Source organism: Adiantum capillus-veneris, chromosome 26 (genome assembly GCF_014529385.1).
Source record: "Adiantum capillus-veneris isolate H3 chromosome 26, ASM1452938v2, whole genome shotgun sequence".
In the NCBI taxonomy this organism is placed as follows: domain Eukaryota; kingdom Viridiplantae; phylum Streptophyta; class Polypodiopsida; order Polypodiales; family Pteridaceae; genus Adiantum; species Adiantum capillus-veneris.
The window spans coordinates 37,161,727-37,188,293 of record NC_140956.1 but is presented as its reverse complement, the minus strand read 5'-3'; the positions used below and the strand labels follow the sequence as shown (position 1 = coordinate 37,188,293).

Genomic DNA, 26,567 nt, shown 5'->3' with positions numbered 1-26,567 from the left:
TCTAGTGAAGGTAGTCTGTTGAATTGCAAACAACACGTCAAGGCACTCCTCCGTGATGAGAGCGTCATACCGGGACGAAAGCCAGAGACCTCGATAGGAGATCTCGGACTAACTTCGAAGCGGGCTCTCTCAACAAGAGAGGAATTGATCACATCATGCATACTACCAAGGTCAAACAATATGACAAAACGGTGCCCTGACGTACGACCATAACATTTAATGAGAGATTCATCAATGGGAGGGTCCTGAGAAACTTGGGGCACACTCGTGTTATCATTCATTGCATTGACAGAGGAAGTGGGTGCTGTGGGTTCTTTAGATTCATTCGGTTCAAGCTTAGGACATGTTTTTTTTATGTGACCCTTAATGTGACAATGAAAACAATGACCTTCCTTAGAATAAGTGCTTTGTTTTTCCGACGTGATGTATCCTCCTACAATTCCTTGTGCTACCTTTTCATCTGGAGTAAGCTTAGGTTTAGCAATTGTATTAGCCTTACCCTTAATTTCATTGGAAGAATTCTTTGATGAGAGACTGTTGGAAGATTGGTTAGAAGAGTTATCAATCTTACCATTCTTACTGTTCTTATCTTTCTGAGGGTTTTGAGAAGTCTGTGAGGTACTTGTGGAAGTCTTGTTCTCCTTAGGCTTTCCCTTGTTGTGCTTCATCTCTTGGGCGAGAGCGATTGCTACCGCCTTGTTGAGATCCGCGGGGTCAAAGACTTCGACATCAAACTTGATGTATTCGTCTAACCCAAAGAGAAAAGCCTCTTTGCGCTCAGCATCCGATTTTCGTAATTGAGTGCCTAGCTGCAAAACACGATTTGAAAAAGACATGACTGGCATACCATTTTGCTTGAGAGAGCGCCAATCTTCCTTCAATCGTGCGAGGTACTGAGGTGGCATAAACCGCGCCTTGAGCTTGTCTTGGAAATCAGCCCAATCAAAGGAAAGGGGCGTGAATCCGTCGGCTTCCTCTAGGTGCGCGGCTAGCTGTGCCTCTTGCCATGCGTGGTACCAATTGATGGCATCACCGGCAAGGTACATAGCTGCCGTCACTTTGCTATTTCCTGTCTTCTTAGTTGTCGCAAAATAAACATTAAATTGATGCAACCAAGAATGAATAACTGTAGCATCCATCTTACCGTCATACTTACTGAAAGTCAACTTCTCTGTGACTGGATGGTTGGAATCCGCGTCGTGGCTTGCACCACTTGAGGAACTCCCACGATCTTTGGGTGGTTCGGTCTTCGAGGCTAGGACTTGGGCAAGCAATTCTTGAGTGCGTAGCTCCCTTCGAGCTTCACGCTCGGCCTTCAAAGCCGCGGCTCATGCTGCCGCTTCCTTCTTCCTTAGTTCTTTTCTTTCTTTTCTTGCGTCGCGCTCGCTTTCTAAAGCAAGGCGCTTGTCTTCCTGTTGTGCGGCATGCCTGGCGTTTCTTTCATCGCGCTCGCGGTCCTTGGCTTCTTGGTCTACGGCAATTCTTGCAATTCTATCGTCACGCTCACGGTCCCTAGCTTCTTGTTGTTCTGCTTTGCTGGCGAGCTGTGCCAATGCAACTCGATTCGTTTCTTGTTGTTGTGCCATCATGTCCAACATCGACTTGACCATCATCTCCATAGGAGTGAGTGCAACTCGTGGCGTAGATGGCGAAGGGGGAGAGTCGAAAAAGTCTCTTGGCGGGAAAAAATCTTCGCCGCCTCTCTCATGCTCATCACCTGTATGCGAAGTATCCATTCCGCTTCGGGTGACGACCATGCACTATGATCTTTGGTTCTTAAGTTCACGAGGAACTTGGGTTCTTGAGGGTCTTGGTTCTTGGGTTCTTGAGGATCTTGAGGTTCTTGAGGTGTTCTTTCGCTTGCAAATCGCGTTGGAGAAGGATCTTTTCTTCACCCGAGTTCTACTCCTTTTTGCGGGCGCACCCCTTGGCGGCCTTGCGCTCACACCAAGGTTGCTTTTTCCCACCTCACGTCGATTGGCCGGCCGCTAAGTGCACGGTCCGCTCTCAATGAGTGAAAAGAGACACAAGGGGAGGCTGGACAAGCCCTTCTTTCTTGGGATTCCTGTCACTCTTCAACAAAACACGACTAGGAATCGCCATGCCCAAGCGAACTTGGGCTTGTGCGACCTCAACAAGCAAAAAAAATTCTTGTAGTTCTTTCCTTGAGTGATACAGAACATTGCCAAAGCTCTGATACCAATGTTAGGTGCAGCAGAATGATTGTTTGCGCTTTGCTCAAGATGAGTGCTCCGAAATGTGCTCAAGGTTCCTTTTAGTTCTTATAGAAGGGAGAGCCTTCCGTTCTTAGGGGAAAAGTACTATGATCACGAACAAAGTGAATGGACAATGTGTGTGCAAGTGAATGAGACTGAGAGATAGAGAGAGAAGAGAGATACGACACCAGAGACGTTGTAAAACCCTCCTCCGAAGGCCCCACTCTCGTCGGCGAGAGTGGTCACCTTTGATTGCACAAAGTGGTACAATGCGTATGCAATGGACGGATGCAACTTGGACTATGCCGATGACGACGACGGTGAGGACGACGACGACTTGATGGCTGAAATCTGAGATCTTCTAACTGCTGAATTTCGGGACTGTTTCGGTGGCTGAAAATGACTGTTTTGGCTGCGTTTTAATGGGCTGAAATTGGGGGAACTTCTGCAACCAATGGGGATGTATCTGCTACCTTTCTATAGGCTGAAAACCTGCGTTTTGAACTGCTGAAATTCTGCGTTTTTAGGGCTGATGTCGCTGGCTGAAAACGCTGAGGACTTGCAGGCTTGGTGGCGTTTTTGGGCTGAAAACGCTGATGATGACTGTAGCGCTTTTGGCTGAAAACGCTAGGGCTGTCTACTGCTGGCGATGGGAGGAATTTGCAATGGCTATGCTGTCGATGATGTTGACGATCATGCAAGACTGGGAAAAGCGCCAGGAAAGGGGAGGTTGACCTAGCGCTAGAAAACGCTAGAGGTGCTGAGGGTGGGTACTGCTGAGAAGTTTCCTGTTGAGCGGGAAGCTCCTGTTGCCTCTTGTGCCAGAAAGTGCTAACTTGGGTTTGCTTATATATTAACTTAGCAAAATTGCCCTACCTACTTTTGTTGGAAAGTCACTTAAAAATAATAAGTGAAAATAACCAAAAATAGGCTAAATGCACTAGAAAATTCCCCTGACTGAATCTGATGGATTCTGAAGGGAATACTGATGATCATGCTGTGTGCAACCAGAGGATATGCATCTATGCTAAGTGACTGGGCATGCACGGTCTACGAATAGACTCACAAAAGTGCCAGATCACTGCTAATCTAAACTGATTGGACTGACTGAAACCTGTTATGCTGTAGCTTGTCCATGGACACATAGGGTTGGGATGTCACTTGACAGAATAGCTGAATGGTTTCCTTCAACAATAGCAAGCAAGGGGGGGGGGAGGGGGACTAGAAAAGCAGGCAAAGAGGAGAGAGAGATTGCGCCAATTGTAGAGAGAGAAGGGAGAGAGATCTCTGGCTGTTTTTGGCCAAAGGGGACGCCCAACTTTACTGCTATTATATTTATAAGGTTGTTGCCCACTTTATTAAGTGGGCGGCCAGCGGCCTCCTTTTAAGAAAAGGTCTGAACCTGTTTAAAACTCAGTAGAACCTCATTAGCTGAAAACAATGCTTGCACGGCACTTTCCAGGCGTCCTTGGATGCAACCAGATACACAGATGCAATGCAAACATAGACTTCCTTGCGGGAAAGCATCTGCTTTTTCAAAAAAGCAACTTGCTTTCTCAGAAAGCGTCCAAAGTTTCCTATGAACCTATCTTCATTCAAGTGCTTGCTCAAGCCTCATCCTTGTGTAGAATTCTAACACAGTTCAGAATTTCCTCCCGACTAAGGAATATTCCCTTTCGGATGCCCCTGTCATCCACCTTGTGATGCATCAGGAATACTCATCACCTAGTCCTTTCCTACCGAACTTACGGTACAATCTCCTTTGTGATGCTCTGTCACCCATCCTATGACGCATGAGAGATGTCCTGTCTAGGATGGTCGAATACTTCATCCCGATGCTCCCTGTCACCCATCCGATGTGACGCATCAGAAGTATCCGTTCTTGGTGGCCTTACAAAATGATGACGTGGCAATATTGCTCGAACACACACACAGAGTACGACATGATGATGTGGCATTACTTGTATGGATTGCCTGTGAAACGTGTTGACAGGTTGACTGTACGGACGCCCGTAAAACGCGTTGACAAGGTGCTGACGTGACAGATTGTATGGAATTCCGCAAATTGCGCTAATGCATTTTGGGCCAGATTTTGGAGTCAATTGTTTTTTGGACCAATTGCTTTGAGTTAGGTTGCTTTTGAGGCTCTGCTTTTGGCGTCCCTTGTAAGAATAAAAGGACCCTTAGGGGCCTCACTCTTCAGAGCATATGGACGCAGAGTCTGAGAGCAGAGGACCCCTTCGGGAGTCGTACTTTGCTCAAGCATTAATATAATAAAGAAATATCAAAAGGGGCACCAGGTTTTGGGGCCAATACCTCTGGGCACGGAACTACGCGAGGCCATGTCGACTCAAGTTTTAAAGTTGTGAAGTATTTTAAGTGATTTTCTCGTGTGTCATGTCGGATTCTTTGCTTGGGGTGCCCAAGCTTGTGACACCAAGCAAGGGTTTGCTATGCATTGAGGTAACTTGACGTATCCAAAAGATCAACCCTCGACAATTGACGACAGAAGCAAAAGAAAGAAAGATATACATCCCTGACTGACAGAGGAACAGAAAGACGAATACCTCAAAACGGGGAAATGCTTTGACTGTGGGAAACAAGGTTCTATATTTGCGCGGTGCTGACATACTAAAATAGAATTGGGCGAGGAGATATTCGCTCTAGACATATATTGGAAAGGAAACTGAAAGGGATACTGATGTGCTCATAGTATTCTGCTTCATGACTTTATGACTTTATGAATGAATAACTTTGAAATGGGAATTCCTGAAGATGACTCTGATTTATGATATTAATGTGTTTGGAAGATCTTGTTATTTGTGTACGGATATCATGTGAAATCGAGAATGAGATCATGACGAATTTGTATATGAATGCAATTGAGAGCAATGATCGCTCAAGGATGAAACCGATCATGATTCAAGACAAGAATCATGAATTTTGAATGATGATGATGACTGATGATGAATGGAGTGAATGAGATGACTGGATACTGTGGTGAGCGCATCAAGAGTTCCCGAGGGATGAGATGGTCACACAGGGATCTATGTGCATCAAGATTTCTGGACTGATAAGATGACTAGATTGAATGATTGAAACACCGTGTTCAATATGAACTAAGTGTGTGATTTGTGAACCGGAATCCCTGAAAATGAATCTGATTTTTGTGCTCACTCATGTGGTTGTGTTTGATTGCAGGATTGAAAGATGAAATGATTGCAGCATTTCGGTCTTGAGGGACATGATCACAATAAGAATTAGTTAATCTGACATCAGTGAGGTCCTGTGTGGATCTAGATGCGATTGCTAAATACATTGCCAGGAATCATGGTCCTAGATGTGGATGGATTTTATGTGATATGACTTGAATGCGATGTGAATGTTCAGTGATTGTCATCTTTGTGCAAGTGCTGGATTTGTGTCGTCTAGTGCGTGAGTAGTGAGAGTCAGTGTCTACTAAACTGGTTTATGGCTTATGACTGACTTTGCAGGTGTAATCAGGGGCGATTACAATTCTTTCAAGAGGAGATTATGTCACAAAATGATGACGTGGCGGATAGTACAGACAACAGGACCCGCATATCGCGCTGACATGGTGACGTGGACAGCCGTACGGAATTTCTCGAAATGCGCTCACAGTTGCTGACGTGCAGCATACGGATTTCCGCGTTTTCCGCTGGCAACTTTTGGGCCAGAAGCTTTGGAGTCAGAAGCTTTTCATTTACTTGCTTTGAGTTTGAAGGCCATGGGCCTCACTATGTACTCAGGGGTACACTTTCTCTCACATTTTGCAAGAGAGCACTAAGCAGAGAGGACCCTCGGATTTGTAACTTTGCTTAAGCATTAATATAAAAATAAATACCGAATGGGCCGCCAGACTTTGGGGCCAATATCTTTGGGCACGGAAATACGACGAGCCGTGTCGACTCTCTATTAAGTTGTGATAAAGTTGTGAAGCGTTTCTCTTGTGTGTCGTGCCAGATTTCCGATTTGGGGTGACCAAGTCTGTAACAAGAGCCCTTTTCTCCAGCAGAGGCTCATGCCTTCCTTTGCTCCTACTCTCTCGCAAAGAGGAAATACACCTGCAAAAAAATGCTCAGAGATCATAACATGAAAAACGTTACCTTAGAAGTTTCCATACTTCGAAACACAACTTGGTTCTCAAAAAAGCAAGTTCTTGGAGGAGTTCGCGTCGCAGAGAATCCTCTCTTCCAATGCGGCAGGCAATACGGTCTTTCGAGATTCACACTGACATGGTAGACTGTACGGACGCCCGCAAATTGCAGCACGATTCATGCTGGCGACTTGAAGCTTTTCATTGAAATGCTTTTAGGCCTGAGAGCCTCTGTAAGGAATTGCCAGGGCCTCTCTCCCTCAGATTGGCTTGGGAGCAGTGAGCAGAGAGAGGACCCTCGGACATTGTACTTTGCTCATAATTAATATAAGAATAAATACCGAAAGGGGTGCCAGACTTTGGGACGAATACCTATAGGCACGGAACTACGCTGGGCCGTATCATGTTAGGTGCAGCGGAATGAATGTTTAAACTTTGCTCAAGATGAGTGCTCCGAACTGTGCTCAAGGTTCCTTTTGTTCTTATGGAAGGGAGAGCCTTCCGTTCTTAATGAGAGAGTGCAATGATCACTAACAAAGTGAATGGACACTGTGCGTGGAAGTGTATGAGATTGAGAGATAGAGAAGAGAATACGACACCAGAGACGTAAAACCCTCCTCTAAAGGCCCCACTCTCTATGGCGAGAGCGGTCTACTTATGATTGCACAAATCTCTACAATGCTTGAACTTGCCGACGATGTCGACGACGACGAGATGGGCTGAAATCTGAAAACGCTAAGGGCTGAAATCTGCAAAATCTTCTATCTGCTGAATTCTGACTCTATGTCGGTGACGATGTCGACGACGACGAGATGGGCTGAAATCTGAAAACGCTAAGGGCTGAAATCTGCAAATCTTCTATCTGCTGAATTTTGACTCTATGTCAATGACGACGATGCGACGACGACTTGCTGAAAACGCAGATGCTGAAATCTGCGTTTTCCGGGCTGAAACTGTAAACCTTGCGGAAACTGACCGTGCGGCGAGGAATTGCTGCAGGAGGGTGAGATCTGCGAGGTTTGGGACTTGATCTGCTGTGTCTAAGGGCTGAAAACTGAAAACGCTGAGGTTTCTCAGTGTTCCGTCGCGATGAATCTGCAAAACGCCGGGGCTTATCTGCAAATAAAAAACGCTAGGGCTGAATTCTGTGCTTCTGCAAAAACGCTAGGCTTCTGCTGTGTCTTGCTGTCGCCGGGTTGGTCTGTAATGCAAAACGCTAGTGAAGGTCTTCTGCTGGTGATCCTGGTTGATGCAAAAACGCTAGACACTAGAACTTGCTGGCGATGACAAGGCTGATGCAAAAACGCCAGGCTGGGATCAAAATGCTAGAGATGTCTGATGAAGAAAACGCTAGCATGGGGGTCTTGCTTGGAGGGGGAAACCGCCAAGGTCCTGTTGAGAACTTGCCTGCTGAGCTTGGCTCCTGTTGCCTCTTCTGCCATTTAGTGCTAACTTTGGTTTGCTTATATATTTTCTTAGCAAAATTGTCCTACCTACTTTTGTTGGAAAGTCACTTAAATTAATAAGTGAAAAATGTCAAAAATAGGTAAAATAGGCTAAATGCACTGGAAAATTTCCCTGACTGATTCTGATGGTAATGCTTATGATCATGCTGTGTGCAACCACAGGATATGCATCTACACTAAGTGATTGGGCATGCACGGTCTACGAATAGACTCACAAAAGTGCCAGATCACTTCTAAATCTAGACTGACTTGACTGAACTGAACCCTTGTCCTCCTGTAGCTTGTCCACGGACACATAGGGTTGGATGTGTCACGTGACATATCATCTCTCTCTGAATTGTGATTAAATGTGTTAAATGGTTTGAAGTACTTTCTCGTGTCGTATCAGATTCCCGACTTGGGGTGTCCAAGTCTGTTACACATTGGCTGATAGGTATCCCAAAACCTCTGGCAATAGTCGATGTATTGGTGCCACTCAAATACATTTGATGTTTAGTGTATTCAATTGGCTAAGTCTAAAACGAGTTATTTTAAAGCTCCAAGCCTTTCAGCTATTCCAGTCTAAGTGGAGGTGGTGCATTTGGAAATTATTCCATAGACCTCTAAACATGTTACAAATTGGCCTATCTCTTAGTACTAGTTCCAAGCTGTGAATCACAGGTCTACCGTAGGAAGTCCATCTTACAAAGACTTTAGAAAAACGCTCTTAAAATGTACTAAAGAACATTGACAGGTTTACAGTGAGGATATTTTTTGGTTTATTCTAAAGGCTTGGTAGTTCTATTTTCTCAGAGGTTGATAGTAAAACTTTTTCATTTCTTTTTGGTTGAAGGCTTGATGGTAGTGTAGAGATCTTATGGGAGTCCTATAGTATAAAGATTCTGTTATTTAACTCTCTGCATGCTATGTGTAGATGCCTTGTTGTGTTTATAGATTTGATGTGCCTGTCTCTTGGATGTCCACCTGCTGATGTATAGTGTCCAGCATCTGAATATTTGTAGGATGCTTGAGTTGGCTGAAAAAATAGCAGAACATGTAAATCTTCTGCAAGACGAAGAAACTTGTTTTTAAGTCTTTCATCAGGCATCAGGAATGTGGTGTCTGTTTGCTTTTATGGCATTATGGCTGCCATGCTTTTTGTATATCTGTTTTTTAAAAGCATGCCGTCCTTTGCTTTTGTTGTTATGTTTGCCAAAAATGGGGAGAGCTAAGACTGGATTCTTGCAAAAATACACAGGGGAGGTAGTGCTGGATCAAAGTCCATATGTAGCTGTATTGAATTCGTATGTTGATAGAAGGTGTGATGGTTGCTATAGGGAAGATTGTAGTCTCCTGCGTTGTGCTTCTTGCAAGTCTGTTTGGTACTGCAGCACCTCTTGCCAGGTTGGTTGTTAAATGAGATTATGTAAAATTTATCTCAACGTTCTATTATGTGTTTTCAGGACAATCAATCTTAACATTCTATTACTTGTTTTCAGGACAAGAAATCTCTTTAAAATATACTATAGCACCACTGTCTGAGATGTCTTTGGACTTTGTTCTTATTTGAATACGATATGTACCACAGGGCGTTTTCTTTAACTGAAATGTGGTTTACTATCAAAGAGCTTTGTGCACAGAATCGGTGTAGATATGATTGTCAACTGAATTTAACTTTTATTTCTCCAAAATTTGTCAGATACTGCTGATCTTGTTAACCTTTTCAAGAATGAGAAAGGTGTTAGATGACCTTCTGGCAGCATCAACGTGTGCACTGAGGACATCCTACTCACCTTATGATATTATCAACAGGGATACTCCCTGACTGTTACTTCTAGTGTTCTTTTTTCTTCACAAACCAAAAACCTTCTCTACTTGAACAGTCTAGGAAAGCGGCTTTCTTACCATCTCATGCTCTAATAGCGATGCTATTCCAAGTTGAATTCAAATTTGATCACGGAGCACCTTTATAGATCGGCAGAGGATACCAAAGGTCTTGGTGTCCTCCTCTCTTCGCAGGCTCTCAATTTTTTGTAACCGAAACAGATTCTTCTTGTGTAGTCAGTTTGCAGCATTTCTGGTCAGACTTAGAAAGAAGTCCGTGAGCTGTGTCATTTTGCTCTCATCCGTGGTGTTCCCCATTCAAAGTGTCACTGCTCTTTGGTGCGTATTAAGGAGAAACTGGCTGAGGTGTCGCTATTGGCGAGTCATTAGAATAACCGCAGTGAGATGTCCATCACATTGAAAGAGGGATTGGAGGCCTTGAAGAAAGCATGGGAGGATCAAGTACTTCCTGCAAGGGACTCCTTCCACTTTGGTTGTGAAAGGGCCTCCTCAACTATAAGAGGTTCTCTGTTCTTTGTCATTGAGGACATCAAGGTATAGTTCACCTGTAATAAAGCTCCATCTGTCCCAACTTGTTGCAACGGTTGAAACCCCCTCATAATATCCGTAGCATCTCGCAATGTATCCAAAGGCCACTTTGTTAACTTAATTGGTTTGCCCCCATCCTTAAGAGCTGCTAGTACGTCCTCTTGATCATTTACACTGTGATGTGAACCCATTCATTGCATCATCACAACACCGTGCATCACTTTTCGGAGCTCGAGGGATAGGAACCGGAGAAGAGGGTTCATCTTCTATAGGAGAGGAATCATTATCAGAACACCAAGGAGGCAATCTGGGGATAATGTGGAAGACTTGGGAGCCAGGCCCCCTTTGAAGGAACATGCTTGTTGAGGACATCATCTCGGCTCACCACAATCTCTTTCTTCTCTAGATCATAAAGTCAATAGCCCTTGGAAAGAGATCATAAATTCAATAGCCCTTGGAAAGAGTATTGTGGCCGACAAAAATCATTCGGTTGGACTGGGAATCAAACTTTTCCCATTTATTTTTAGGAACATGGATGTAGGCATCGCTCCCAAAAATCTGAATTTAGGCTTTCTATCGAATTAAGCCTCAAACACACTCTATCGAGGAAGCGAAGTTGTAGGAGACTAGTTGAGGTGTAAACCGCAGTTGCAACTGCTTCAGCTCACAAGGTCCTCGGCAGATCTCGATGCTGGAGCATAGTTGGCACCATCTCCACCATAGTCCTATTCTTTTGCTCCACTACATTCTCTGAAGGCGATCTAGTATATGCAAGCTCTTGCTTGATGCCATTGTCTACACAAAACTGTACAAAGCATTGGAGGTAAAGTCTCCACCCTTGTACGCACGAATAGTCTTCAAATCCTTGCTAGATTCCTTCTTCACAAGTGTGCCAATTCTTGATGATCTCAAAAGCCTCGTCCTTGTGGTTGAGGAAGTATACCCAAGTAAAGAAGGTGACATCATCCACCAGATTATTGCAATGTCTCTCAACTTTTGTTGTTGTTATTGTTGCTTTTCTTTCTACCCGTGTGTTTCTTGTTGTTGGAAGAATTGGTCAAGGCTTCAATGCCCGGTTTCTTTCCCGCATTGAACCGCTTCTGCTTGAAACTCACCTTTGATAGACTTTAGGCTTAATACTCCAATAAGTACTTTACACAAAAGATAAAATACCAATTTCTAGCAACAGCTTGAAGAGACAGAGAGATATATGTGTAAAGATATTGCATAATACGTAGAGATATGAATAACTTGAGAGGTTGAGAGAAAGACAGATTAGAGAGGTAAGGAGAGAAGATTGAGAGTGACACAGCGTTGGCTTGGAACGCCGGCCCTCTTCGCAAGAGTAAGTTTATTCCTTCTGAATTACAAGTGTATAGGTTGAAAATCTACCATGAAATCACCAACAAAAAAGAGCAAACAAGTACTTGGTTTCCCTTCGCTTGCACATGGTCTCATCCACACACATGTACAACCGTTGGGAGTAACTCATCTGTCTGCTTGCTATCTCAAAGGCCTTTCAATGGGCACACAATCGGTTGTCTTCTCTGGCACCTCGAACATGTGAGAGTGGAGTCCTTTGATGCTGGAAATTCAGCCATTAGTCTTCACTCGCCTTCTTGCGACCAATTCAACAACACTTCGTCATTGTTTGTGCATGCGTAGAGCTTCCATTCCCTTGAATCCTTCACGGGAGCATGAGAGAGTGTGTAGGTGCACTCTCTCTTTTTTGCCAAAGAGACTAGAATGAGAGGGGAGAGCCTTTTTATTAGTAACAGGGTGTTGTAACTTGAGTTTAACTAAGAATCTTAAGTTTAACTAGAAGTAAAACTTACTGAGTTGTCAAGGGTGAGTAGACCTATCATCACATCATCATTCAACTTGGATTTTTTTTCTTTTTACTAAACCCTCGGGGGTTTTTGACGGTTCTGATTCCAAATTTGGTGTCTGTTTCTGCAATTTTTGAGTGGAAATTAAGGTGCACTAGGAAAGTCACGACAAATGACAAGTTAGTGCTCAAAATAGCATTTTAATATAACATCTTTCTACATAAGACAAGTTGCTTGATCAACAAATAACATTTGTGCATTCATTGGATGCCTTTACGCACAAATACCAAATGCTCAAGCATTTCTAAAACAACACTCCATGCATTTCTTACTGTGTGTGCCTAGAGTAAATTCCATCCATTTCATACACTTGTATCCAACTATATGTCTCTTCCAACAAGGTAAGAGGATGTTGTAGTCCTTCATGCTTTACAAGCATGCCAATGGTCATTCATACTCCCCACTTAGGGATAGAAATATGTCTAATTAATCATGGTTCCATAGACACAAGAACACTTCTCCAATTATGTAATCTATCAACCGGAAAGACAACATGTATAATATTTCATAAATGGCTTTGATACATGGATTTCTTATACAAAGGTTGATGACATACCTCCCCCCTAGATTCCAGTTGTCCTCAACTGAAAGGTTTCTAGATAATCTTTCATAAATGGCTTTGATACATGGATTTTCATGTATAATCTTTCATAAATGGCTTTGAGACATGGATTTCATGTGTAATCTTTCATAAATGCCTTTGATACATGGATTTCATGGGTTTAGTACGTCTAGAATCTAGATACTCTTTCAAATCATTTGCATCCATCCATTTGGCATCAAGGGCTGAACATTCTTAAACTTCAACAATAATTTTCTAATGATCTTCCCTTTGGTTCCTTTCCTCTCTTTGTGATAGATAATTTGTTCTGGTTGTAGGACGTTTAATAGATTTGTCGCGAAGTTGAGGTGGATAGGAGAAGATGCCTCTTCTCCATGTAAGGCTTCAATAAACTCACATGAAAAGCATTGTGAATTGTCCATGAGGAGGCAATTCAAGTCGAGTTGCTACATCATTGATCATTTATTTAATCTTGAAGGGTCCATAATACTTGTTTGAGAGCTTGATGAATTGGCTCTCTCCCTTCTTTTGGCGTTTCTTCTCAAAGTCTGCTTCCCTTCTTCGCTTGTCAGTGGCTTACTTTTGCTTAGCTTGAGACTTCGCTATGGCTTGATGCGGTCAAGTGAGCTTCTGGTCCATACAAATCTATCTACTGCAAAGATTTCTTCCTTGGTTTGCATAATAGGCAATAGATGTGGTTGCCCGTAGATCACTTCAAAAGGTGCGTTTCTGGTAAATGAATGTATAGTATTGTTGTATGCAAACTCTATAAGAGGTAGATACTTATCCCAAGTGGTATTTTGCTCAGCACAAAAGCTCTTCAACAAATCCAAGATTTGAAGATTGATATTTTCACGTTGTCCATCAGTTTGAGGATGATAAGAGGAAGAGAAATTTAGTTTAGTGTCGCATTTTCAAGGAGGGATCTCCAAAATAGGCTCGTCGTTCTAAGATCCATGTCACCCACTATGCACTTTGGAAGTCCATGGTGCTTGAATATTGAGAGAGATAAATGGTTTCCATTTGTATGCTCCCGATGTCTTCTTCACTAGAACGAATTGTGCCATCTTGCTAAACCTATTCACAATGGCCCATATAGCATCGTTTCCCTTTTGTGTCTTTGGCAAGTTGTAATAAAATCCATTGCAATGCTTTCCCACTGGCCGGTGGAATAGGCAATGGTTTTGTTAGCATGTGTGGAATAGGCAATGGTTGTATTAAGCCGTGTGATTTTCCTCGATCAAACTTTACCTTCTGAGATGTGATGCATTGTCGAACAAATGCGTCAATGTCCTTCCGCAAGATTGGCCAATATAAATATCTCTCAACCATTTGTGTCGTGTCTTGCAAATGGAGGCGTATGACATTCCTCCATTACTTGTTGCCTTACATGAAACTGTCTCTTATTAAGGCATGTTAATGTTTCCTTGTTACAAACAATACCATACTTGAGCAAAGTCTTCATCTGTGCTTTATAAATCATGCATGACTATAAAGTTAATGTCATATCCATTAGTAATGGATCCAACTTGAGGTCTTCTTGACAAAGCATCAACCATATTTTCTTTGCCCTTAATGTTTTCAAGAGTGAAATGAAACATGGACAAGAAATTTCCCCACCGTATTTGCGTAGGTTACAGGTTCTTTTGTATGAGGAAATACTTCAAGCTTTGGTGAGCGGTTTTGATCACAAATCAGTGCCCAAGAGATAGTGCCTCCATATGGTAAGTGCATGAACCAAAGCAAGAGATTTCTTATGATAGATGGAGTACTTCTCTCCGTCTCGCAACCTTTGACTCTCATAAGAAATTGGTCTTCTATTGTGCATGAAGACAACACCAATACTTACATCTCAAGCATCACAGTGTCCCACAAAATTTTTGTTCAAATTGGGAAGATGAAGAACAATATTCCTACTAGCTTCTTCCTTCAATCGTTGAAAGACGCTTTTTTTTTTCCGAGAAAAAGATCCTTCTATTAGTTAATGAAACTGCACATAGGGCTACAACCACCTTTGCTAGAGAGGGCAACACTCATAAGGGGAGACTCTTCCAATGAAAAAACGGCATATGTACAATAAGCCTAGATCAGGAGATGGGAGGAGGAAAAATCCACACAGGTGGACGGTAGTGCCAGCTGAGCTTACCTCGACCATGGTGAAGAAAGGTCCAGGGCGCCAGAGTCAAAGGAACTTCTCTTTGCACTCTCGCATGCGGTCGGAGCTGCCTTGAAGTCTCTCGAACTGTCCCCTGAGAGTATGGATCAGCTCCAACCAAAAATCTCGAACAGTCTCCGCTGGTGGCACAAGGCGAGCCTCGAAGATGCGGAAGTAGTGGGCAAGCCCGATGAACCAGAGTGTCAGGTCACAGACGAGCTCCCAACACACCTCTCTCTCACTGCACCACTCTTGTGGGGTAAGCTCTATAACAGGCTGGAGTGTAGGTGGACCCCCCTGTATCACTATCATCCTGCTGGTGGAGGATAGCTCAAACTGTAGTGTAGGGCCTGTGAGTGGACCAAGCAGCTGCCCCCCACGTGTACTATTGTGCAGTGAAAAGAACTGGCATCAGCCGAAGGACCCGAAGCCAAACTTGTTGTGCCATAGGGCAATCCGAAAGACAGTGACGCTGACTCTCCAAGGGATGGTCACAAGCTGCACATGCTGCCGAGAGACCACTGTGTACAAGCCAACACCCCACTGCTGTAGCTCTATGTGCAACCAACCATTGAAAACGTGACTCGCCGTGGCTGCTTGGCGTCCCACAACCTCGCCCAAAAAGCCGACAAGAACTCAGCTGTGAGACCCTCCTCCTGCCAATGAGGTGCTGCACTAGGACGAGTCTCTCTCCGTGCTGCCAGTATGTGACGTTCCAGTTGAACAGTGTACTGAAAGAAAGGCATACTTGGATAGTCGGCTGAGGAGAAAGAGTCCCTCCAAAACCACTCTCCAGAATCCCACTGCACTCGTGCCAGTGGACAGCTCTCCCAAGCCCACAACCTCTTGTGGCCAGTCTCAAGAGCTACTAGGTCAGGATCTTTGACACAAGTCCTCCCACAGATGCCCACAACTCCGATACTCTCAAAACAACAGTCTGCAACATGTGGGGCCTCTATTGTAACTTGGTGTAAACGACCCTCGCCCTGTAGCTCTAAAAACAAGGAGGGTACATTCTTTGAGCAAGCCCGAACTGAGATGAGGACCTCGAGTCGCGTGAAGACCCCCATCCATCAGGGTGAAGCTGCCTCAGGAGGTGTGAGCCACTCAACTGGTACTGCCTCTGTGATGTCCTGACACATGCTCTGCACCCTCTCATGCCCTGTAGTTGGATGCTCTGAAGCTCCTCTGACAAATCTGAGAACTGTAACCGGTCACCTAAAGTGCGGGCTAGACCCTCTGCCATGGGACCCCAAGAAACATGAGGCCTACTACCAACCAAGTGGCCTAGCTGAGTGCTAACCATGGGGTTCCAAACAAGGGGCTGTCTCAGACGCTCCTCCGTGCAAGTAGGCTGGTGCTGCTCCAAGCCTCTCCGCAACTGCTCCCAGGAGCGGTTCAGACTCACAACAAAACGGTCCTTCAGTCTCCTGCTCATGCCAACTCTGCACATCTCTGTGAAAATCCATGTGATCGAAGGTCTCCAAGGGCCTCCAGCCTGAGGCACTCTAGCTCTAAGCCGCTAGAGCAAAAACTCCTTCCAGGGCTCCTCCCTTGGAAGCGATCCTTTGATAACAAACTTCCCAAGAAGGGCTCTTGAAACGAATGTAGGGAGTGGATCTCTCGGCTACACATACCGCCTACAGACACGCGTCGGACGAACCACCTAACCATAGCCATCATCCAGCAGCTCCTTTGTGTTGGGGCCGGCGTCCGAGGACATAGGCGTGCAGCTGTAAGATCGAGCGTCCCATACCACCCGGCCTCATCTCCTCAAGGTGACCTCACTTACTCCTAGCCTCGTGGACTAACCACTGGCACTCTGCCAGTGGGGGGTTGATAATTGCAAACGAGGCCTTGGCCTCCCTTTTAATATTGGGCGGCCACACTGACCGAGTTCACACGTCGCCGGGACACTGGACGCCCATCCCGACGGTGCCTAGGCTAGATCTCCTCCCGGATCTCCTCTCCTGTAAGCAGGACATAACATACTTCCCCCCTTAAGAACCATTGATGTCCTCATCAATGAAGTTGGGATACTGAGCTTTCGAAGTCTAACCGATTCCCAAGTAGCAAACCTTTCAACCCTTCCGTTTAATTAAGTACTCGTCATAAGCATTTTGGCGCAAATGACGGGTATGATGATCTAAAACTGCCTCTGGTTCTCGAGGAATATACTGAGTTTGCATATCTTGCCATACATTTTCCTCGATAGGCACAACAACGTTGGCCTCGCCTAGTTTTTCTCTAAGGCGGCTGACACGAAAGACTGAATGTACACTAACATCCGAAAAAAGAGCCAATTTATAGGCAACTTGGCTAATAATCTTTGTGATCAAGAATGGACCACAATATCTAGCTGAAAGCTTATAATGCTTTCCTGTTCGCATGGTCTTGGAATCCTTGGGTATCCTTAGATAGACCCATTGTCCCACATTTAGAGTCTTGGAAGATCTTTTTTGATTAGCATAAGTAGTGACTCGATCACGAGCCGTTCTTATACTATCCTTAGCCAATTCGAGCATTTCTTGCATGTCATACAAAAAATCACGAGCTTGGCATTCCTTGACTTTCTCTAAGCCAATAGCAATCGGGGATTTAGGCTCAAATCCATACATCAGCATGAACGGGCTAAATCCAATAGCAGAATTCTTGCTACTATTGTAGGCGAACTCTGATTGTGGAAGATACCTTCCCCAATCAGATTGCCTGTGAGAGATATGAGCCCTCAACATGTCCTCTTAACATCTGATTCATCCTCTCAGTTTGTCCGTCGGACTCTGGATGGTCAGAAGACGACATACTCAACTTCGTCTAAAGATGAGCAAACACATCTCGCCAAAATCGGCCAGTGAACTTAGTATCTCAATCATTGACGATATCCTCTGGCAAACCGTACAGCTTGTAAAGCTGATAGACAAATAAAACCGCCAACTCATGGCTTTTTACAGTCGACTCGTTGGTATGAATCTCGCCATTTTGGTAAGTCTATCGACCACAATCCAAATGGCGTCATTGCAACTAGTATTTGGCAAACCAAAGATGAAGTCCATGAAAATACTTTGCCACTCGGCATCTGGGATTTCCAATAGATATAGCTGGCCAGCTTTCATAAGGCGCTCTGCCTTATTGACCTGACATTGAGTGCATTTCTTCACATAGCTCTCTATGTAAGAGCGTATCCTTGGCCAATAGAAATATCGCTTGACCAAATCCAAACTTCTGTGGATGCCTTGGTGCCCAGCGCTAGGAACATCGTGGCATTCGAACAAAATCCTTTGTCGAACCTCATCGTTTCCGGCACGCAGACTTTTTCATTTTTGAACAATAGTCCACCTCTAATGGAATATTGTCGCTGTCTCGTCTCTCTAGCACGACTCACTCGGGGTCTCTTGATGTCACGTAACACATCCAACCGTATGTGTCCGTGACAGCATGATCAGGGTTCAGTTCAGTTGCAGATTCGATCAATCACGAAGAATCGTTCTTGGCTCGAGCCTAGGTCCACAGAACCCCCTCAAGAAGAACCGATCTTGGCTCTCGAGCCTAGGTCCAACGAACCCTCACAGGAAGTATTATGTGTTCGCATGATTCATACGCACGCATCTTACGAGTGTTTCATTCGTGATCGTTTCCTGTATTTTAGTCAACGTCTTTATGTGATCCCTTTTACTAGACATAACATATTGTACGTTGAGCACGTTTCACTCATGGATGAGCACGAATGTATGCGGATTGTTCATGAAAATGTGAAAAGTATGCATTCAAGGAAGTCACATTCCATGTCTCTTCCTTGGCACGACATAGTTGTAGAAAGAGCACAAGAAAGTATGAGCACCAAGCATGGGCATTTCCGTTGTGAATTGCCACAGTTGATTGCTTTAAATCAAAAGATAAAGATTCGATCTCATTGTTTGCGTGTGTGTGGTGAACGTTTTGTCACTCCGTCTCTATGAGATTCGATCTCATTGTTTCCGTGTGTGTGGTGAACGTTTTGTCACTCCGTCTCTATGTTCATCTACATCGCATACACAGTCTTTAGAGAAGACAAGATTTTTTCCACTCACTTTACATGGAATGGGTATGTTCATGTTTTTGTGTTTTTTTTTTCCGAGAAAAAGATCCTTCTATTAGTTAATGAAAGCTGCCCATAGGGCTACATCCACCTCTGCAGGAGAGGGCTACAACAAACATGATGGGGAGACTCTCCCAATGAAAAAACAGCATATATACAATAGGGCTAAATCAAGAGATGGGAGGAGGGAAAAGCCACACAGGTGGACAGTAGTGCCATCTGAGCACCCCCTGGACCATGGAGTAAAACGGCCCAGGGCGCCAGAGACGAAGGAAAGCCTCGCGGCGCTCCCGCATGCGGTCGGAGCAGCCCTGTAGTCCCTCAAGCTGTCCTCTGAGAGTATGGATCAGCTCTAGCCAAAAGTCACGAACAGTCTCTGCTGGTGGTACAAGGCGAGCCTCAAAGATGCGGAAACAACGGGCCCGCCAGATGAACCAGAGAGCTAGGCCGCTGATGAGCTCCCAACACTCCGCTCTCTCACTGCTCCACTCCTGTGGAGTAAGGTCTGTAGCAGGCTGGAGTGTAGGTCGACCCCCCTGTATCACTATCATCCTGCTGGTGGAAGATAGCTCAAACTGAAGTGCCGGGCCCGTGAGGGTGGACCAAGCCGCCGCCCCCCAAGTGTACTGTCGAGCCGTGGAGAGGGCAGGCATCAGTCGAAGAACTCGTAGCCACACCTGCTGGGCCGAGGGACAGTCCCAAAGACAGTGTCGCTGACTCTCCACCAACTGGTCACAGGCTGTACATGCGGTCGAGAGACCACAATGTACAAGCCAGCTCCCTACTGCTGTGGCTCTGTGTGCAACCAACCACTGGAACAAGGTGACGCGCCTCGGCTGTCTGGAGTCCCACAGCCTCTGCCAAAAAGCTGCCAAGAACTCAACTGTGAGACCCTCCTCCTGCCAATGACGTGCTGCAGCGGGGCGGGCCTCTCTCTGTGCTGCAAGTATATGACGTCCAAGCCGAACAGTGTACTGAAAGAAAGGGACTCCTGGGCAGTCTGCAGAAGAGAATGGGTCCCTCCATAGCCACTCACCAGGATCCCACTGTACTCGTGCCAGTGGACAGCACTCCCAAGCCCATAGCCTCCAGTGTCCTGTCTAAAGAGCTGCTGGGTCAGGGTCTATGACGCAAGTCCTCCCACAGATGCCCACAACTCGGATCCTCTGGAAACAACACTCTGCTACTTGCGGGGCCTCTACTGCAACTCTCTGTAATCGTCCCCCACCCTGAAGCTCGAAGAACAGGGCTGGGACAGTCTCTGAGCAAGCCCTGACTGAAATGAGAACCTCCAGTCGTGTGAAGGCTCCCATCCACCGGGGTGCTACTGGCTCGAGAGGCGTGAGCCAATCAGCTGGAACTGACTCTGAGATGTCCTGACACATGCTCTGAACCCCTCTCATGCCCTGTAGCTGGACAACCTGCACCTCCTCTGACAAACCTGTGAACTCTAGCCAGTCACCTAGAGAGCGCGCTGGACCTGCTGCCATGGGACCCCAAGAAACATGAGGCCTACTCCCAACCAAGTGGCCTCTCTGAGTGCTAACCATGGGGTTCCAGACGAGGGGCTGCCGTAGGCGCTCCTCCGTGCACGTCGGCTGTCGCTGCTCTAGGCCACGCCGCAGTAGCTCCCAAGACCGAAGCAAACTCACAGCGAATCGGTCCTCCAGTCTCCTGCTCAAACCAACTCGGCGCAACTCTGTAAAGATCCATCTGGTCGAAGGTTGCCAAGGGCCTCTTGCCTGAGGCACCCTGGCACCAAGCCTCTGCAACAAGAACTCCTTCCAGGGCTCCTCGCCTGGAAGAAGTCCTCTGACGACGAACTTCCCAAGAAGGGCTCTGCTCTGCTGTGCTGGATCAATGATCCCAAGCCCTCCCTGAGAACAAGGAAGTGTGATGACCGACCAAGCCACCTTGGCTCGGGCAATCTGAGTGTCGCGACCAGACCAAAGGAAGTTCTTGATCAGCCTCTCTACCTGGCTGATACAAGAACTCGAGAAGATCCAGCAAGAAGTGATGTACCACATAGTCGCCAACAACACCTGGTTGGCAACTACTACTCTACCAGCCAGCGAAAGTCGTGCTGAGCTCCAATGTAACAGCTTTCTCCTGATGGACAGGAGAAGAGGAGCAATCTGCTGCTCGGGGGACAAATCCAAACCAACCTGACAACCCAAGTACCGAACTGCAGTCCCTGGAGGAATCCACCTGAAACCCTCTCCTGGCATCCAATCTGGCACAGGAGCACTACCAACTAAGAAAGCCACAGTCTTTCTCCAGTTGATCAGTGCGCCCGATGCACAGCAGAAGGTCTCCAAAGCCTGCCCGCATCTGTGTAAATTGGCCTCCTGCCATCTAAGTACAAGGCTGAGTCGTCGGCAAACTCAGCGTCCAGAAGCTCATCTCCCCGTATAGGGAGTGCTAAGCCCCTCAAACCAACCTGCTGTGACACCAAAAATCTGCTCATCGCCTCCGCATAGAACAGAAAGAGAAAGGGGGCAAGAGGACAACCCTGTCTGACCGATCGTGTGAGCATGAAGCGCTCACCTCTACCACCTGCCAAAAGCACCTGACTGTGGGCCTGTCTGTACAAAGCTGACACCCCTCTGATCCAAGCCTCTGAGAAGCCCATCCTACGTAGCGTGCCCTCTAGAAAGTCCCAGTCAACTCTGTCGTATGCCTTCTCAAAATCGAGAAGAAGAATCACAAGGTCCTCCCCACGGAGCCGTGCAAGGGCAGAAGCCTCCCAAAAAGTGAAGATGTTGTCAAGGATACTGCGTTCCTTGACAAAACCTGTCTGAGTCCCATGTATAAGGCTCTCCAGAAGTGGCTGAATCCTCAAACTCAGAGCCTTGGCAAGAATTTTGTAGGCTGAGTTGAGAATGGTGATGGGACGCCACTGTCGAATCTCATCCAAGGAGCCACCCTCCTTAGGAATGAGGTAAATCAGGCCCTCACTCATGCTATCCGGCATCACTCCTGTGTGCAGAATGTACTGAAAGGCACTACAAAGATCTGGGCCAAGCAGGTCCCAGTACTCCAAGAAGAAGCTGGGAGTCAGCCCATCCTCACCTGGACAGCTACCACGAGGGAGGGCCCTAAGAGCCGTGTGCAGCTCCTCAAGCTGAAGAGGTAACTCAAGCCTCTGCCGCATCTCCTCAGACACAAGACAAGGCATCTGTGCCCAAACCTGCTCCCTGCATGCATCCTGCCTCTCTGACTCTGGCTCAGCCGACAGTAGCTCACGGTAAAAGTCAGTAGCAACTGCACGCATATCCTCTGGCTCGCAAACAACTGACCCATCGGGTCTCCTCAACTGATTGACCTTGGCATGCGAGTGCCGAGGTCCCACTGTCTCAAAAAAAACACCTGTCACTCTGTCACCCACCTGAGTCCACTGAGATGCATGCCGGTGGAAGGCAAACTCATGGCGCCTCTCCTCTGTGCAAGCAAGCTCCTGTCGAGCCTGTTGAAGCTGCTCCTCCAACCATGGACTGTCTGGATGCTGCTCCTGCATCCTCTGTAGTGAAGCAATGCCTCGTCTGAGACGCTGCTGCTCCTCCCTCGCTGCAGCCCGTCGAGCCAAAGACTCCTGGAGAAAGAAGTGGCTGAGCTGAGCTAGGCCTGAGGCCACTCTGTCTGCAGGTGGAGCCTGGCTGTCCATGCCCTCTGTCCATAGAGCCTCAACCCTCTCTCTGAGTGCTGAGTCCAACAAGACCCGCTCTGGGATGCGAAGCATCGTGCTCCCACTCCTCTGCCTGTCTGCCACTGTGAGGATCACTGGTGCATGGTCCGAGAAGGATGTCCCTGCCAGGATGCCCACTGATCCCCCCAAGTCACTGAAGTGGTCACTAGTGTAGAAGCGATCTATGCGCGATAGATTCACTCCTCCCACTCGGCGGTCCGATCTAGAGAAGGCAAGACTCTCTGGAGGCCTCACAAAGCCAGAATGCTGCCATGTATCCGAGACCCTCAACGCCATACAAAACCTCTCCCAAGCTGCTAACTCGACTCCATGCACAGTAGCATGGCTGCCTCCGATTCTGTCAGAAGGGTCCTCCAACATGTTGAAGTCCCCTCCTACACACCACTGGTCAACCTGTGGCAAAGACTCAACAATCTGTGACCAAAACTCTGCACGAGCACTCGCCACATTGGGCGCATAGATGTTCAGGAAACCCACAAGGCTACCCTGAACCTGCATAGTAATCCACTGAGCCCTGCCTGGTACAATAATCCCTCTGCCCACAATGGCCTGCTGTAATGAGTCCGCAATAGTCATACATACCCCACCCTGGATGCCTCCAGGTCCAAAAGCAGCTGACCAAAAGGTATCATAGCGTCCACGCAAAATCTGACCACATCGACGAATGCGGCTCTCAGACAAATGGTGCTCCTGAAGCATAAGGAGATCAATCTCTCCTCCCACAAGGCATCGCTGAAGCTCCTGACGCAATCGGCCCCGCTGTCGCTGAAACTGGGGCCCACCGAGTCCCTGCACGTTCCACGAGACGATCCTCATGGGGAGCGAGAGAGAACAGATGCTGCCGCAGCAGCAAGACGAGCTATCTTCGAAGCAGGCTTGGATGGGGAGTAATCCGCATCCGAGCGTCCTCTAGATAGGCGAGACTGCAGTGAGTGCCTGGTCCAAGCCCAAGTAGAGCGAGCCGTGCGTAAAGCAACCTCCTCTGTCCAGGAGTCCTCATGAATGAATACATAGCAAGGCCAACACTGCGTATCAGCAAAAAAGTACACCACAATGTGTCTACATCCTGCTGAATCTGGGGGTGTCACCGCAAACTTGGCCAGTGGCCACAAAGTTTGCAGCAGATCTGTAACGCCAAGTTCTCCCATGTGGTGAGAGAACTCGAGAACCTGTGTATGCAACCATCCCACCACTGAGTCGAGGGACCACTCTGTCTCAGTCCTGCCACAGAGGGGGAAGGAGAAACCAACTGCTGAGTCCAAGGCCTCTGTCCCCCTAGCGGCGAGGAACAAAGCGTGGACTCTGAAGCAGGCTGCCTCGTGGTCTGCTGCGGAATCGCCAAGAAAACGAGTAAACCCGTAATCGAAGAAATCCCAGCGGCGTCTAAGGTCAAAGCTCGTCAAACCACGAGGGATAGCTGCAAGAGGAGATGTCTGAATCTGCAGTGGGGGCCGCAAGAAGGGCTGACCCTCTCTCGCTAGGCGACTCGTGGTGAAGGCGCTGCCAAGAGATCTCTTGGCCGCCGGCAAGGGTCCAGTCTCCAGAGCCGACTGTGGTACTGAAGCAGGAGGAGGGGGAGAAGGGGCTGGGGGGGCGGGGGAGAGGAGAAGCGGGGTGGGGCGGCAGAGACAAGGGGGGGGCGAGGTGGGGAGTGAGCGGTAGCAGAGGGCGGGGGAGGGCATGAGGAGGAGGAGGGGAGATCGGAAGGCGGAGCGGCTGGCGAGGGTGAAGCGGAGGTGGAGGCTGGCGTAGGGGGCTCCTCCTGCTCAAGAGGACCAAAGCGGTTCCCCGTGGGAACCCACTGCTGCTGAGTAGGCACCTGGGGGCCACTCTGAGTGCCAGGCTGTCGCTGTGGCCCCTAGCGTCGACGGCCACGGGCCTGCTGCCACCCCTCCTCCGCTGGAGCCCCAGGCTCGGAGGGTGGCGTTGGATCTGTGCTCTGCGTCGCTGGCTGTGGCTGCGGCCCAGCCTTGGCAGGCTGGGGCTGAGGCTGCGGTGCGGGTCGTGGTCTCCTCCGTGGACAGGCCTTCGCTAGGTGGCCCATCTGTCTGCAAATGAAACACTGGTTCGGGAGACCCGAGTACTCCACACTCTGTCTAAACCAACCCCCACTCACCCGAGGCAGAAGGATGACCTTCGGGAGCGTGTGGGTATCTCTGACCAAAACTCGAACTGAAGGGATGCCAGCCGCCTTGGCAGCTACTGATGCTGCCGTACGAGGTGTCTCCAGGACAGTTCCGATGGCGAAGCCAATCCTGGAGAGAAGTGGAAGGTACTCCCTCCGTAAACCCGGAAAGCAGACTGATATGGGGATGTCCGCCTCCTCTACTAGCACATCCGAAGACGGGTCAAAACCATGTCGCCACTGTCGAAAGTGGGCGCGTGCTGCTCGGATGGCCAATGGACTCATAGCTATGACCTTGGAGGCCATCTCGGAAGTCTCGAACTCAATCTGGTAGTACCCCCGTCCGAGAATCTGGATATCCAAGATCTTGCCCACCTCTGCGAGGAGGCGGGCCTGGAGAAGATCTCGCAGCTCTCCTCTGCTGGGACGAGTGCCGAGAACCTTGCATATGACAGAAGTCGCCTGCAAGCGTTCTACCTCTGTGGCAAGGCTCGCTTGCTCTGCCGGCGTAAGAGCAAGTCGAATGGTGGGCTCAGCGGGGTCGGGCGAGGGGGCTTCAGGCGAGTCCCTCTGAGGTGGAGCTGGAGCCTCCATCTGTGTCTACTACTGAGTCGAAGAAGCGGGCGATGATGAAAATCTGCGAACGAGTACGCCAAGCACTTGTCCGAAGAGAAAGTGTTGCCGAGCCAGGTGCAGAAGACCTTCGGGAGCAAAGAGGACGCGGGGGGGGGGGGATGGGGGGACGGCGAGGGCGAAGTGGGCAGCCGGGAATTGTGCGGGTGCACAAGCGGCAGCGAGCGGGGGGTGGGGAGGGGATGGCGACGCGAGAGGAGGGCAGCGGGCAGCCTGTGGGGCAGCGCGAAAACAGGGGGGGGCAGCGGGCGGGCGGCAGCGCGCAGGGGCAGCGGGTGGGGGGGGGGGGGGGGGGGGGGGGAGAGGGCAGCGATGGCGCAGCAAGGGGGGGGCGAGCAGCAGTAGCGAGTTTTAAAACATGACGACCCAGTCATGTTTTTGTGTTGGAAGTGGTTTCAGGAATTTTCAGCCATGGAAATTTTTGAAGGAGAGAGAAGCATGACTAAAGACGAAGTTGAAGCATTGAAGGAGCCACAGAAGACTTTGTCGCTTTCGGCGCGGCCCAAAGAAGCAAGCGTTGCAGACCTTTATGAAGTTCAAGTACCGCATGACCCACACATCAGAGTGGGCCAACGAAGAGTCCTTTCCAGGATTCTGGATGCTATTGGCGATCTCCCTCGACGCCATACAGTTCGGTACCAATACCTCACTTTGAAAAGGAGGGGATGTCACGTGACACATCCAACCCTATGTGTCCGTGGACAAGCTACAGCATGATCAGGGTTCAGCTCAGTCCAATCAGTCTAGATTAGCAAGTGATCTGACACTTTTGTGAGTCTGTTCGCAGACCGTGCATGCCCAGTCACTTAGTGTAGATGCATATCCTCTGGTTGTACACAACATGATCATAAGCATTCCCATCAGAATCCATCAGAATCCTTCAGGGGAATTTTCCAGTGCATTTAGTCTATTTTACCTATTTTTAACATTTTTCACTTTTTATTTTTAAGTGACTTTTGTTGGAAAGTAGGTAGGGCAAATTGAGTAAGTTTGTATATAAGCAAACTAGACTAGCACTAAATGGCAGAAGAGGCAGTAGGAGCACCTTGCTCAACAGGCAACTTCTCAGCAAGACCAACCCCAGCGACAACTTTGGCGTTTTCTCTCAATAGAAGGCCTATCATTTTTGCACTAGATCAGCCCGTGTTTTTGCACTTGTAGATTCTCGGCGACAGTAGACAGTAGATCAGCCCAAGCGTTAGCAGATTTCCCCGCAAGGTCAGTTTTCAGCCCTACCGTTTTTGGTTGCAGCACAACCTCAGCGTTTTTGC

At 47.7% G+C, this 26,567-nt stretch overlaps 1 protein-coding gene across 6 annotated transcripts in view; it reads left to right on the top strand.

Moving 5' to 3' along the window:
- Positions 1-26,567, top strand: part of LOC147423275 (histone-lysine N-methyltransferase ASHR1-like) — a 122,097-nt gene that overhangs the window by 10,418 nt on the left and 85,112 nt on the right. For 5 of the 6 annotated variants that reach the window (XM_086501261.1, XM_086501257.1, XM_086501255.1 and 2 more), the window contains exon 2: positions 9,037-9,182. The exons of the other annotated variant lie outside the window; for it this stretch is intronic. In XM_086501261.1, the coding sequence (XP_086357387.1) occupies positions 9,037-9,182 (146 nt within the window). The remainder of the gene's footprint in view (positions 1-9,036; positions 9,183-26,567) is intronic. 6 annotated transcript variants of the gene reach the window in all.